The sequence below is a fragment of the Nematolebias whitei genome, chromosome 16 (genome assembly GCF_014905685.2).
Source record: "Nematolebias whitei isolate Nwh7 chromosome 16, NemWhi1, whole genome shotgun sequence".
Classification (NCBI taxonomy): domain Eukaryota; kingdom Metazoa; phylum Chordata; class Actinopteri; order Cyprinodontiformes; family Rivulidae; genus Nematolebias; species Nematolebias whitei.
The window spans coordinates 7726016-7738268 of NC_056513.1; the positions used below are offsets into that span (position 1 = coordinate 7726016).

A 12253-nucleotide genomic window follows, 5' to 3' on the forward strand; every position below is an offset into this window, starting at 1 on the left:
TTCAGAACCTTCAGCGGCAGGTTCAGAACCTTCAGCGGCAGGTTCAGAACCTTCAGTAATAAATACTCTGTTGGTTATTAAAGGATTTAAAACGTGACCTTTGGAGGGTCTGGGAGTTAAAGGGATGTTGGATGAATTCAAATGAGAACACATCCTGAACCAGGACCAGGAGCTCTTTGGACCAAACATCTTTATTTCTATCAATCTTTGGTCTCGATTCATTTAAAACAGATCCTTTGTTAAAATAATTTTTAAACTCTGAACGAGCCTCAGAAGGTCCAGAGAACTGCTGATAAAGACCGGACGGTCCGACCGCTTGGAAGGAAACTACGGAAACAAGGACCGGATCAGAGACTTCTCAGCCTCAAGTTGAACAGTCCTGAAACTCTTCAGTACCAACCTGGGAGTTGAGCAGCTGGGCTCTCTGGATCTGGGACAGAACTGGACCGACTCTGGGGGGAAACGGGCCGCGACACAGCGGAGAGTTCTGCGTGCAGACGGGACAAAGTGTTGTGAAGACGCAGTGTCCACATGGGTTCAGATTAAACAGGAAGAGGAGGGACTCACAGCTATGTTCAGGAGGGCGTTGGGTGACAGGCGCTCAGGGAAGGGGGTGGGGTACCTGTGCTGGGCTGGGGCTCGGACATGAACCGCTGTGGGGTGGTGGATCTACGACAGAAAAACAGAGGGCTGGAAACGACTCCACGCTTTCACATTTAAGTTGTCTGAATCACTGGGGGAGGACGGAACCGTCACCTGATGGTTCAGGGCGTGGCTCATTGGCTGCTTGGGTGGAGTCCCGATAGGCACCGCCCTCACCGGAGGCGAGCCAATCACAGGGGAGGAGGAGCGCGGCGGTGGAACCCTCTCAGACAGATCCCGTCCTTCGTCGCTCCTCCCCTGAGGGGCTCGTTTAGGAAGACCCACCTCTTTGATGATGGACATCAGTGGACTGTCCTGGACCAGAAACAAAGGGTCATGTTTTACTTCACCTGAGGGGCGGGGCTGAGATTAATCTGAAGCCAAACGGCGGCCATTTTCCTTTACCTCCATGTGTGTGGAGAGTCCAGGAGAGACGCTGACCGGTCCAAAACACATACTGTTCTCCCAGATACTGTGAGAGTTCATCTAAAAGAGACAAAACAAATATAAAAAATACAAAAACAACCAGACGGAACCGGGTCGGTTCTGTAGCTGAAGACGTTTCTGTTTCCATCCGAGAGGCTGGAGGGAACATCCAGGAAAACCCTACGAAACACCCAAATATCTGACACCGATCACAATCATAATTTGATGAACCAGATTTACGTCTGATTTCTGCTGACGTGTCAACAATAAATTTATTTTGTTTGGTTTGACAAGAACTTCTTGGACTTCCGAGCCCGATGAATGAACGAACGTTTCTTTCGTGCCAACGTGACCAGATTCATGAGTTTTAACAAGCCTTGAAAAATATTCAGCTCTAAAACATTTTCTTATTTTAGAACTCGTCAAATATTAAAACTGACATCTTTGATTCTCGTTGCAGCTCTCGGGGCTCGTTGGAGCCGGGTCTGAATCCTCGAGTTGTCTGTTCTGAACACGTTTGGCATCGTTAGCAGCTTCCTGTCCCACAGCACACCTGCTCAGGTGGGATGAACCCACACACACAGTGCGCTCGCTTGAGTCGCAGTATTTTACAAACCTGACGTTGGGACGAACAAACTTTGGTATGAAAGAAAGATGCTCGTTCTGTTCGCCTCGTGCAAGACGGATCAGACGGAGCTGAAGCTCACCTGAGCGATGGGGGCGGAGCTCCTGCGCAGCAGGTGCTGCTGCTGCTGGTAGCTGAGCATGGAGGAGGCAGGAAGGCCTGAAGAGGAGCGACAGGGTCCAGTCAGAACAGAACTCAATTTGTACCACACCTGACGTCAGAGCGTTTACAGAAAAACAGGCGAAGATTCAGTCCTGAAACACTCGAATCATAAAATCCTTCGAGTAACGATTGTAAATAAAAAAGTGCTGCAGAAGGTTTTTAGAACTCGTCTATTTGAGACAAGAAAAATGCAGCAAGAAGGGTTTAAACAACATAAATGAGTTTATTTCTGTTAGTTTTCAGTCAGAGGAGCAACAACAATTCCTTATTTCCCACCCAGTCCACATCCTGGACGCTGGGAGTCCAACAGAGTTCTGACGATGGTGGACCAGACTCAGAAGGTTCTGGAGGCAGCTCACCTGAGGTGTGGGGTCCAGGAGGCAGCTGGTGCTGCTGAGGGATGGAGGACTGCGGCAGGACTCGGGGTTGGTCCAGCCTGTGCAGAGAGGATGTACCGGACCCTGTGGAGCCGGGAGACGAACCGGGCCTCTCGGCGGCTCCAACCCCTGCGATGGCCGGGTCCGCCTCCAGGATGAGTCTGGCCAGAGACTCGGCCAAGCCACCTTCTCCTGCTCGGTCCTCTGCATCTGAGAAGAAGATTTCTGACTTTAGAACCACAAAATCCAGTTTCTGACCCAGGAACCTTCAGACACGGACCCCGACATCACTGACCTGGTCTGTGTGGCGGTCCAGAAGACGACGAGGACAAACCTAAGGACAGGAGGGAAGACTGGAGAGGGGGTTGGCCTGAAGAGGAAGGGAGGTGCACGGAGGACGAGCGCTTCGCTCCTCCTAAATCCAACTCTCCTCCCATCCCACCTCCTCCCAACACAAACCCCGCCCCCAACCCATCGCGCTCGTCGAGCTCAGCGAGGCGTTTGTGTTCCTCCTGCCAGTCGTCGTCTGGAAGAAGAAACAGAAGAGAAGGACGTTTATCCTCAAAGAGCCGTTCGTGAAGCTTAAAAATAAAAAGTTACGTTTGGAACTGATCGATTCTCTCAGACGCAACTTTACACAAACAGCAGTGACACAACTAATGACGTCAGTCTCTTGTTGCTGTTCTCAGATCAGTTCTGCAGGCTGGACTCATTTACACCACAGACCCACAGATCTGCAGTTTGCAGGCCATACTGGGACAGAAAACCCTCGTTCTGCTGAAATCCACCTCCAGCTCTTTGGTTTTTCCCCACACTGATCGGGAGGTGGTTCTATTGACACCGGCCCAGGAAGTCCTGTGTCAATCCTGTGGTCCATGTCTGTGATGAGTCCAACAGTAGATCCATGAAACCGAACGGCGTTGAAAACAACCCTCACAGTCTCCAGGTGAGAGGAGGCAGCACCATCAGCCCTGATCCTCGGCAGGTCCATCGCTTTGCTCAGCAGGGGACGAAGATGGACAAGGACAAAGCTCTGGAGTCTTCATCAGGCCGGACGTGAACTCCACTGATCTGTAGCTGCTGAAGTCCTTGGGGACAGGTCCCAGACAGGAGGTCTTCTTTGGTTGGGGCATCCTGCCCAGCTTCAGGCTCAGGTTGAGGATGTGTCCACACAGCTGGTCCACCGAGGACTTCAGGAGTCTGGAACTGATGCCATGGGGGTGGGGGGTGTCTGTGAGGTGGGAGGGTTGCAGCATGGAGCCATCAGCTCCTCCTGTGGTTGTTCTCAACCTCCCTGATCCTCCTCTTCAGCTCCTTCTGCACCGCCTTCAGCTCGTCCTTCGGCTGATTTCATGTCAGTGACCCGTCTGATTTATTTTTATACATAAACAATTGAAAGAACTTCCACTGAGAGCAGCAACTCCATCATTTGTCCCAGAAGTTTTAAAATCTTAAAACATTTTTTATTCGTTCAAAACTCCGACTGAGTCGACTCGTTCCTTCATCAGAGTCTCACGTTCTGGAAACGGAAGTCAATTCACAAAAATCCACGTTTTGTCAATTTTCTTGTGTAAAACTCACCGATGGCCCCCGCCCCGAAGGTGTCGTCGTTGAACTGATCGATTTCATCTTCCTCCTCGTTTAGCCCCTCATCTTCCTCCTCCAACGTACAGTCATCATCCAGGGACTGGAGGGAGACACAGATGGACATTATGGAGCTGAGACGGAACAAGACGAGACACAAACGCTCTAAAAATGCGCAATTAAAAAAAAAAACATGCTTTCCCTTCACACAGTAAAGGGATGATTCAGCTGTTTTATGTACAGTTAAAATGACCACAAACACCTGAAACAAACAGCGAGGCTGTGAAATATTAACCATCGTTTCTACTCAGACTTGATCCGGTCCTGGAGGTGCTGATGATCCGACCTCCATGCTGGTTCCGAAATCTGAGACCACTTGTTTTCACAAAAACTGAGCTGACAGATAACCACGTGTTACGTTTAATTCTTAAAAGCAGAAGCAATTTTTATTACGACTCCATTCAAGGACCAACATCTGTAACATGTCTCTTTAATGTTCTTCTGTGTCCGCGGACAGAAACGTTCCTGGAGGATCAGCAGATGGCTTCACTCAGACCGTCAGGGGCAGATCAGAACCATGGGGGGCTCCAGTCGGTCCTGACCCTTTGGAGCCAGTCTGCACAGATCCCACCCCGTGAAAACTGGGACTGCGCATGTGGTAAAGGTCAAAGGTCAGTCCGTCCTCAGTCTCCACTCAGAACCATTTGTCAGTTTATTGTGGACCCATCGTTTACAACCAGAACATTTTACACCGAGCTCATCTTAATGAAAACCACATTTATGACCCGCAGACAAAGTTACCATGTTTAAAATAACAAGGGCGGCCATCTTTAAATTTATTTATAAATTAAACGATGATTAAAATAGAATTATAAATTATGTTTTAATCTGCGAAAGAGTCCAGGCTGCACCAGGAAAAACTCCAGGATAAACTAAACTTGGTTTAATATGAACAAATCCCAGCAGAGTTGGTCCAGTCTGATCCAGGGCAACCTGGCAGTCTGGTCCCGACCCAGAATCAGGCTCCATGATAACTAGTGATGAGTGCGGCTCCACTCATCTCATCGGTTCTTCTCAGGTGGAGGTGAATACCCACAGTGACCCATTTCCCCGCTCTGTGGGCGGGATCGTCATTGCAAAGTGGGCGGGGTCATAACTGGTCACTGCGTTTGACGCTTCGCTGAATCTTAACATCAACCAATAAAGTTAGGAAGGTCTGGACCTCATCAGTGGTCCACGGCAATATTTCTGGAGCTTCCATACTAGAAACTAGCAAAACAAACTCCCACCAGACAGGAAGTGGAGGTTCTGATGTAGTTTGTAGCTCTGCTGGGTGGGTCATCCAGTGACGTAGCTCCACTGGCCAGTCAACGGCTGCTCTCCGTTTACGTGAGAATCGGCCCCTTGGAGCAGCCCGTCCCATAAACCAGGCCGAGCATGGGTAGGTACCGGCAGTGGGCAGGCCCTGTGGTGTGGGGCGGAACTGATGAGTGATGAGACGAGTCTGATCCAAACACAGATTCATCCCAGAGCCCTGATCCAAACTTAGACTCGTCCCAGGATTGGACTTTTGGGCTTGTTGCAGGGAAGTGACTGGACACTTCTTTTCCTTTTTGGTCCGTGCTGTCAATAAGATTCAGGTTCTATCTGATCCAGGTTTTCATTGGGTTATGGTCTGACCCAGACGGAGCTGAGACAAGGTGGCACCTCTGGACCGGGTCAATACCAAAGACATTGGTGAATGTAACTGTGGTAGAACACTTTCTTTAATCATCTTTGTTTAACCAGGTAAATCCAGCTGAGATCTATTCAGGTCCTCCTGGACCTGAAGGCAGCCTAACATGAGCAAACGCGAGGAGAACATGAAAACTCCACACAGACAAACCCCAGGTCCAATCCGGTGATTGAACCCAGGACCTTCTTGCTGTGAGGCAACAGTACGAACCACTGATCCATCGTGCTGTCACATGATATAACATGTCTTAAAGACCACTTGGTTCTGTGGGTCCACGTGGTTCTACAGGCTGTGGATGAATGATGGTTCTTGGTGCGGTTCTGCCTGAGGGATCAGCGATCACAGCAGTCTGGCTCCATGGAGTTCCTCCAGGTTCCTTAACGGGTTCCGATGTTCTGCTCTGGACAGAACCCTGGAAATTGTTCAACCTTTTCTAAGAACTTTGTTTTAAATTAGTTCAGTGATTCTCAGACACACTTGTCACCCTGAGTCCTCGAAACATTTTAATCCTCAGACAAAACAGGACCTGTGGACTATTTTAACTTCATTTCATCTCATTTCAAGTTGTTGTTTTGAACCTTTACCTTAAAGGCCTGTGACCTTAATGAAGCTTAAGGTGAATATGGTTGTTGCTTTCCTTAATAAATAGCTGAAAATGACTAAATTACCACATCTGACGAACATCTTGGACCCTCCGACATCCTGCAGGCAGCTAGAGGAGCCGTTAGCTTCGATGCTAACTCTGACGTTACTTCATATTAGCATCGTTGTAAAACTCACGTTTAATATTTATTCTCTACAGCATGGCGTCAGGACGGATATCAAACTCTGCTCTATCCCTAACAGACTGAGCTCAACCAGAAAAAACCGACCGAGTCCAGCCAGCAGTGGCGGGGAACGCTCTCCGTCCCCCCGGGCTGCTCAGCGGGGCAGGCCGCATTCAGCTCTGCTCGCCGCACAAACAGAAGCGAAGACCCGAACCAGAACCCGCACACGGACCGGAACCACCATCAGACATCTGTAAACACACCGCAGCCACGTCCGGGAGAAACTCGGTGCCGATTAAACAGAACTATTCTCACCTGAATTCGAAGCATCGATCTTCTGGATGTTGGGAAAACGAGAGCATCGGGAGCGAGGCGGCGCGCAAATGACGCAGAGGGCACGTCGTCCACTTGAACGCGCGGGAACGAGCACGTTGGTCCGGTGTCCGTGCGTCAACACCGGTGAGTCTTTTGAGGAAACGAGGAAGGGCGGAAAAAAAACAACAGAAACGGTAAACAAAACAAATGTTTGGAAGTGTTTGCGTTTTTATTGTTTTTATTCGGTCAGCTGCTTAACAAGTCGAGGAGTATTAATGCCAGAAAATTCTAGGAACACTGGAGGATTTGCTGACAAGATGACAAAATGTATGAAACATTTCAAAGGTTAGAAGTGAGGCTGTCACGTGACCGCTTAATACTTGTTATAAATATGTAATAAATGGCCTGCACTGCTTTTCAAACATCCAGGCTCAGGTGCCAGGTCAGACAGGTGGAAATCCTTAACGACGTCAAGGAAGTGGCATCTGTCTCATTTCTCAGTTTGTTGAGACTTTTTTGTTTCTCAGAGGACATAAATGGTCCATCGTGTCTTTATGCCACTCATTTACACCGAGGGCCACATCAGCATAATGGTTGCCCTCAAAGGGCCAGATGTAAGACAGTATAAATGTAGCTAAAGTTAACTACATGTAATGTAAAATAAATGCAACTACTCCTTAATGTTAAATAACTCTGAATTTATCATTTATTCAACTTACACACACACACACACACACACACACACACATATATATATGTTTGCATAGATGTAGAAAAATATGTCTGCTTGTTGCTCTGTTATAACATAATAAAACCTTTTAATTTGCCAGGTTATGAAACCCACATTACTCCATAAATCAATGACCAAACTTTCCAAGTGAATAAGGAAAAATAACAAGTTATGACATTAACTTTGTTCAAAACTTTTGTCATAGTTAAGAGAGGCAGAATAACAGTCCAATGAACAATTGTGAGCTGCTAAGAACATGTGACAGGTGTAGCATTTTACAAAAAACAAATGGCTGCGCACAGCCCGGAAAGGGTCATACATCCAATTAATGAGAGATGGTATTATTATAGAAACATTTACCTGCATAAACACATAAACAATCCCAAATACACTGCTGCAAATTTAACATAATGTAATAAAATACATTTAATAAACTCAAAATAACATTAGGGTTGAAGGCTCACTTTGGCATATTTAGCACCTTGTTTGGTGCCAAAAGGCTGTTACTTCGCAGGTAACATAATCGGCATGCATTATGGGAAATATACCGGTACTGGTAGTTTGTTGTCAGTGCACCCTTTTGACTTATTTATTATACGACAGTCAGACCTTTTAAGCTCTCGCGGGCCACATAAAATGACGTGGCGGGCCACATCTGGCCCGCGGGCCTTGAGTTTGACACGTGTGCTTTATGGGGTCCAGTTCGCTCACGTCACATCTGAACTGTACGCAAAATGTTGTTTCACCAGAGTCCCATGCTAGGGGACACACAACAATAGTTAGGTTTGTAACTATTACAGTGGATTAAAATGATTTAGTTGCTAAAACAAAGTTTTATAGAAACATTTAAAACATAAAACTTGGTGACAGATTTTGCAGACAGTTTTTGATTTTGACCATGTGAGCTGTAAAAACAAATCAAAACCCAGATGTGAAAGTTATTTAAAGCAAAGGGAGGGGTTTCTTCAGCATGACATAAAAAATATTAAATGAATATAATCACTTGAGTAGAGAAATGTAAGTTCTGTGGTGCATCAAAACCATTTATCTGACGTTAATTATCCAAAACAAATGGTGTGCTCTGGTAATAAATTGTAACAGAAATAAAACTTCTAATGTACGACTGGTGTTTCTGTCAGTTTGTGACAGCAGACATCAGCGTGCCGCCATCGTCTGCCACCCGGGTCACTCAGAACCTGACCTGGACTTCTCCCCCGCAGGTGGTGGGCCCTTGTGGAGCAGGCTTCCTGTAGTGGCTTTTGGGCTTGGCTGATCCAAAGGAACCAAGGCTCAACCACCAAGCATTCACCGGACAGATTCCCTCCCCAGGACTGGATCCAGCAGGGTGCCCTGGTTTCTGTGGACCTCCTTCATCAAGGCTTTGAATTGCTCTCAGTCTGACACATCCCCTAAGGCCAGTCTGCCACTGGAAACCTTACCAGGGGCTGAAGACCCAGACCACTCATCCCCCAGGATCACAGAGATACTCAAACCCCTCGACCCGGTGAAGGTGACGATTCTGTAGAGGGGGCTGACAGATGTTGCCTTAAGGTCAGTGTCTCTGCTTCAAACTGAGGAGATCAGTATCTGAGAGACCCTGTTCCTGGGTAATGGTAGAATGGTCTGATGGATCAGGGCTTGTCTGCAGTAATGAGGGTGCTGCTCCAGTCTGTCAAAGTAAAGAAATAGCTCACCTGAAAGGCAAAGCTCTGGATTACTGATCTGTCTATGTTTCAATTCTCACCTGTAGTCATGAGCTTTGGATCAGGACTGAAAGAACGAGATCTTCCAGGAGGAGTGGGAGAGTGTTGTTGAGGAGCGGGAGATCTGGTTCTCTCCTAGATATGTATGTATGATGGATGATGATGGATGTATGATGGATGATGATGGATGGATCATGGATGATGATGAATGTATGATGGATGATGGTGGATGGCTGGAAGATAGATGAATGGATGGAAAATGGATGATGATAGATGAATGGATGGAAAATGGATGATGATGGATGTATGATGGATGATGATGGATGGATAATGGATGATGGTGAATGTATGATGGATGGATAATGGATGATGGATGGATAATGGATGATGGTGGATGGCTGGAAGATAGATGAATGGATGGAAAATGGATGATGATGGATGGATGGATGATGATGGATGATAATGGGTGATGATGGATGGATGGATGATGATGGATGTATGATGGATGATGTTGGATGGATGGATGGATGAATGATAGATGATGGATGGAAAATGGATGATGATGGATGGATGGATGGATGGATGGATGGATGGATGGATGATGATGGATGGATAATGGATGATGGTGGATGAATGGATGATGGATTATGATATATGATGGATGGATAATGGATGATGGATGGATGAATGATTGATGGATGATAGGATGGATGGATGATGGATGGTTGGATGACAGATGGATGATGGTTGCATAGATGATGGATGATTGGATGATAATGGATGGTTGGATGCACATATGTATGGATAGAAAGATGTATGGTTGGGTGAATGTTGGATGATAGATGATGGATGAATAATGGATGGATGGTTGGATGGATGATGGAGGATGATGGTTTGGTGATGATGGAGCATGGCTGGATGATGGATTGATGATGGTTGGATGGATGCTGGAGGATGGTTGGATGATGGTTTGATGGATGATGGATGTTCCGTGTCTTGTTTGGACCTTTAACTTTATAATCTCTCTGTCAGTAAAATGAGTAAATGTAACTCATTTTCGTGCAGAAGAACAAAGACCCCTCCTGTCTTTCCTCGTTCTCGGGTCTGTTTTTGTTTGTTGTTTACTTCCTGTAAATAAACAACAACCACCTGGTCTTTCTGCAGGTTTCGAGCAGCGGTAAAGGTTCTGGGTCACCATGGTGCTGTGTCAGCTCTGCTCTCTGGACCACCTGAACGTTTCGGGGTTTGGTCGTCCTCCTCCACGACACGGACTCCAGCTGCTCTTCTGGTTCGCCAACCGCTGCGTGATCTTTGACCCCGACAACGCCGCAGACACCATGTTGGTGAGATCAAAGAAACCTCCTAAACACGAGCCTGTTTTGGAGAAGAAAGCAGGTGTAGATATTTGACTGGACTCACGTTGGATCTGACCCCACAGCTGGTTCTGGACTGTCCGCCGGAGAAAGGCGTCTATGGCTTCCACCGGTTTGGGAACATCGAGGAACTTCTGCCCGTCCTCTCCAAACCCAAGAAACAGAAGAGCAAGAAGCAGGTCTGCAGGACTTCCTGTTTTACGTTTAACCATGTGTGACATCATCGATGCCACTCAGCTCACAGCGAGCCGATCATATTAACGTCATGCAAACTGTGAGACAAGCAGCAAACCTGCTGTCGTGATCGTCTGTCCGGTATCTGTCAAACCTGCTCGTCTGGCCAGTTGAAAATCCAAGATGGCTGCCTTTTTTTACCTATTTCTGCACATCCATCCATTATCTTTACCCGCTTCTTCCTTTTTGGGTCGCGGGGGTCACTGGTGTCCATGTCCAGCCATCACTGTGCAAGAGGCGGGGGACAGGTCTCCAGTCCATCACAGGGACACATAGAGACAAACGAGACAACCATTGACTCTCTCACTCACACCTAGGGACAATTTAGAGTTACCAATCAGCCTAACATGATAATGCAATTAATTGATGAATTCAAATGATCTCTGTGTCTTGTAGCAGTAACCTTGTACTCTGCAGGTAACACATATTGGTAAATTAATAATAATAATAAATCAGCCATATTGGATTTTTGATGGTCAGTCGGGTCGAATTATTCAGAAATCTGTCGATTTTGGAGCTTGTTTCACATTTTGCTAAATTATTGTGAAACATTTATTTTAGCTGCTTCACTACAGATGGGTTCTGGTTCTGAAGCAGATTACAGTCAAATATCAAAATCTCAAGTCTCACAGAGAAACAAGAACCACTCGCTGAGTTTCAATAACAAACATTTCCAGTCCTAAATATTAAACACATTTTATTACAATATAATCTGTTGTTACTAAATTAAGTATTTATCAGATTTTTAAGCTAAATGAGAAACGATACAAATATTTTTGTGAGGATGGTGCCCCCAGTGTCCCATCTTGTAATGTGTCAGCTGCTGTCTGTCCCAGGTGTTTGTGTTTAAAGTGTTTCAGGTCAGTTTATGTCTGGCCATTGTTTGGCGAGGTCTCGTTTGCTCCTCGTGTTTCCTCTGTGTGTTTACTGGTTAAGTAAGTTTTGCTGTCACGACAGCTCTTTTATTTAATTAAAGTTCTTTTTTTGTTTTTGTTTTACCTGCTGGGTCTCAGAGTCCTGCGTGCATCGGGGTTCAACCACCGCACCAAATCATAATTTTATATTTAAAATATCATCTTGGGGGACCAGATAAGATGTTAGCAAGGACCTGATTTGGCCTGTGGGCCTTCAGTTTGACACATGTGGATTACATGATCTCCTCATCTGTTTTCCTCTCATGACCCCCCCGTGGTGGAGGTTTGTATCTCTGAATTGACATTAGGTGTGGGTGAGAGAGTCAATGGTTGTTTGTCGCGTAAACCCATGTTTTCTACTGGCTTTTAGTTTCAGTGGAGCAAAACATTTAAATTTTTTTTTGTGTTTTTTTTTGTTTGTTATTTTACTCCTTTTAGTTTATTTTTGTTCCTCATCATAAAGAGTGGACCTGGAACTACCCTCCGTCCTACTGTGTTTGAACATAACTTGAAAAATAAGCAACGCACCATCGTTCTGGGGTGTGCCTGCACGAAAGCTTAAGTAGGATCGCTGTCACAAATTGGGTTGCCATGTCAAAATCCAAGATGGCTGCCACCATTTATGCATATATATATATATATATATATATATATATATATATATAT

General features: G+C 46.1%; 1 protein-coding gene across 1 annotated transcript in view; it reads right to left on the reverse strand.

Annotated features, from left to right (window-relative positions):
- patl1 (PAT1 homolog 1, processing body mRNA decay factor) overlaps positions 1-6697 on the reverse strand; it is a 10981-nt gene extending 4284 nt beyond the window's left edge. The window contains exons 1-9 of the mRNA XM_037690120.1: positions 6634-6697; positions 3814-3919; positions 2528-2758; positions 2215-2442; positions 1776-1852; positions 1048-1128; positions 757-957; positions 568-669; positions 401-487 (exon numbers count right to left, since the gene is read on the reverse strand). Coding sequence (XP_037546048.1) covers positions 401-487; positions 568-669; positions 757-957; positions 1048-1128; positions 1776-1852; positions 2215-2442; positions 2528-2758; positions 3814-3919; positions 6634-6648 — 1128 coding nt within the window. The 5' untranslated portion in view covers positions 6649-6697. The remainder of the gene's footprint in view (positions 1-400; positions 488-567; positions 670-756; positions 958-1047; positions 1129-1775; positions 1853-2214; positions 2443-2527; positions 2759-3813; positions 3920-6633) is intronic.
- Positions 6698-12253: the final 5556 nt, after the last annotated feature.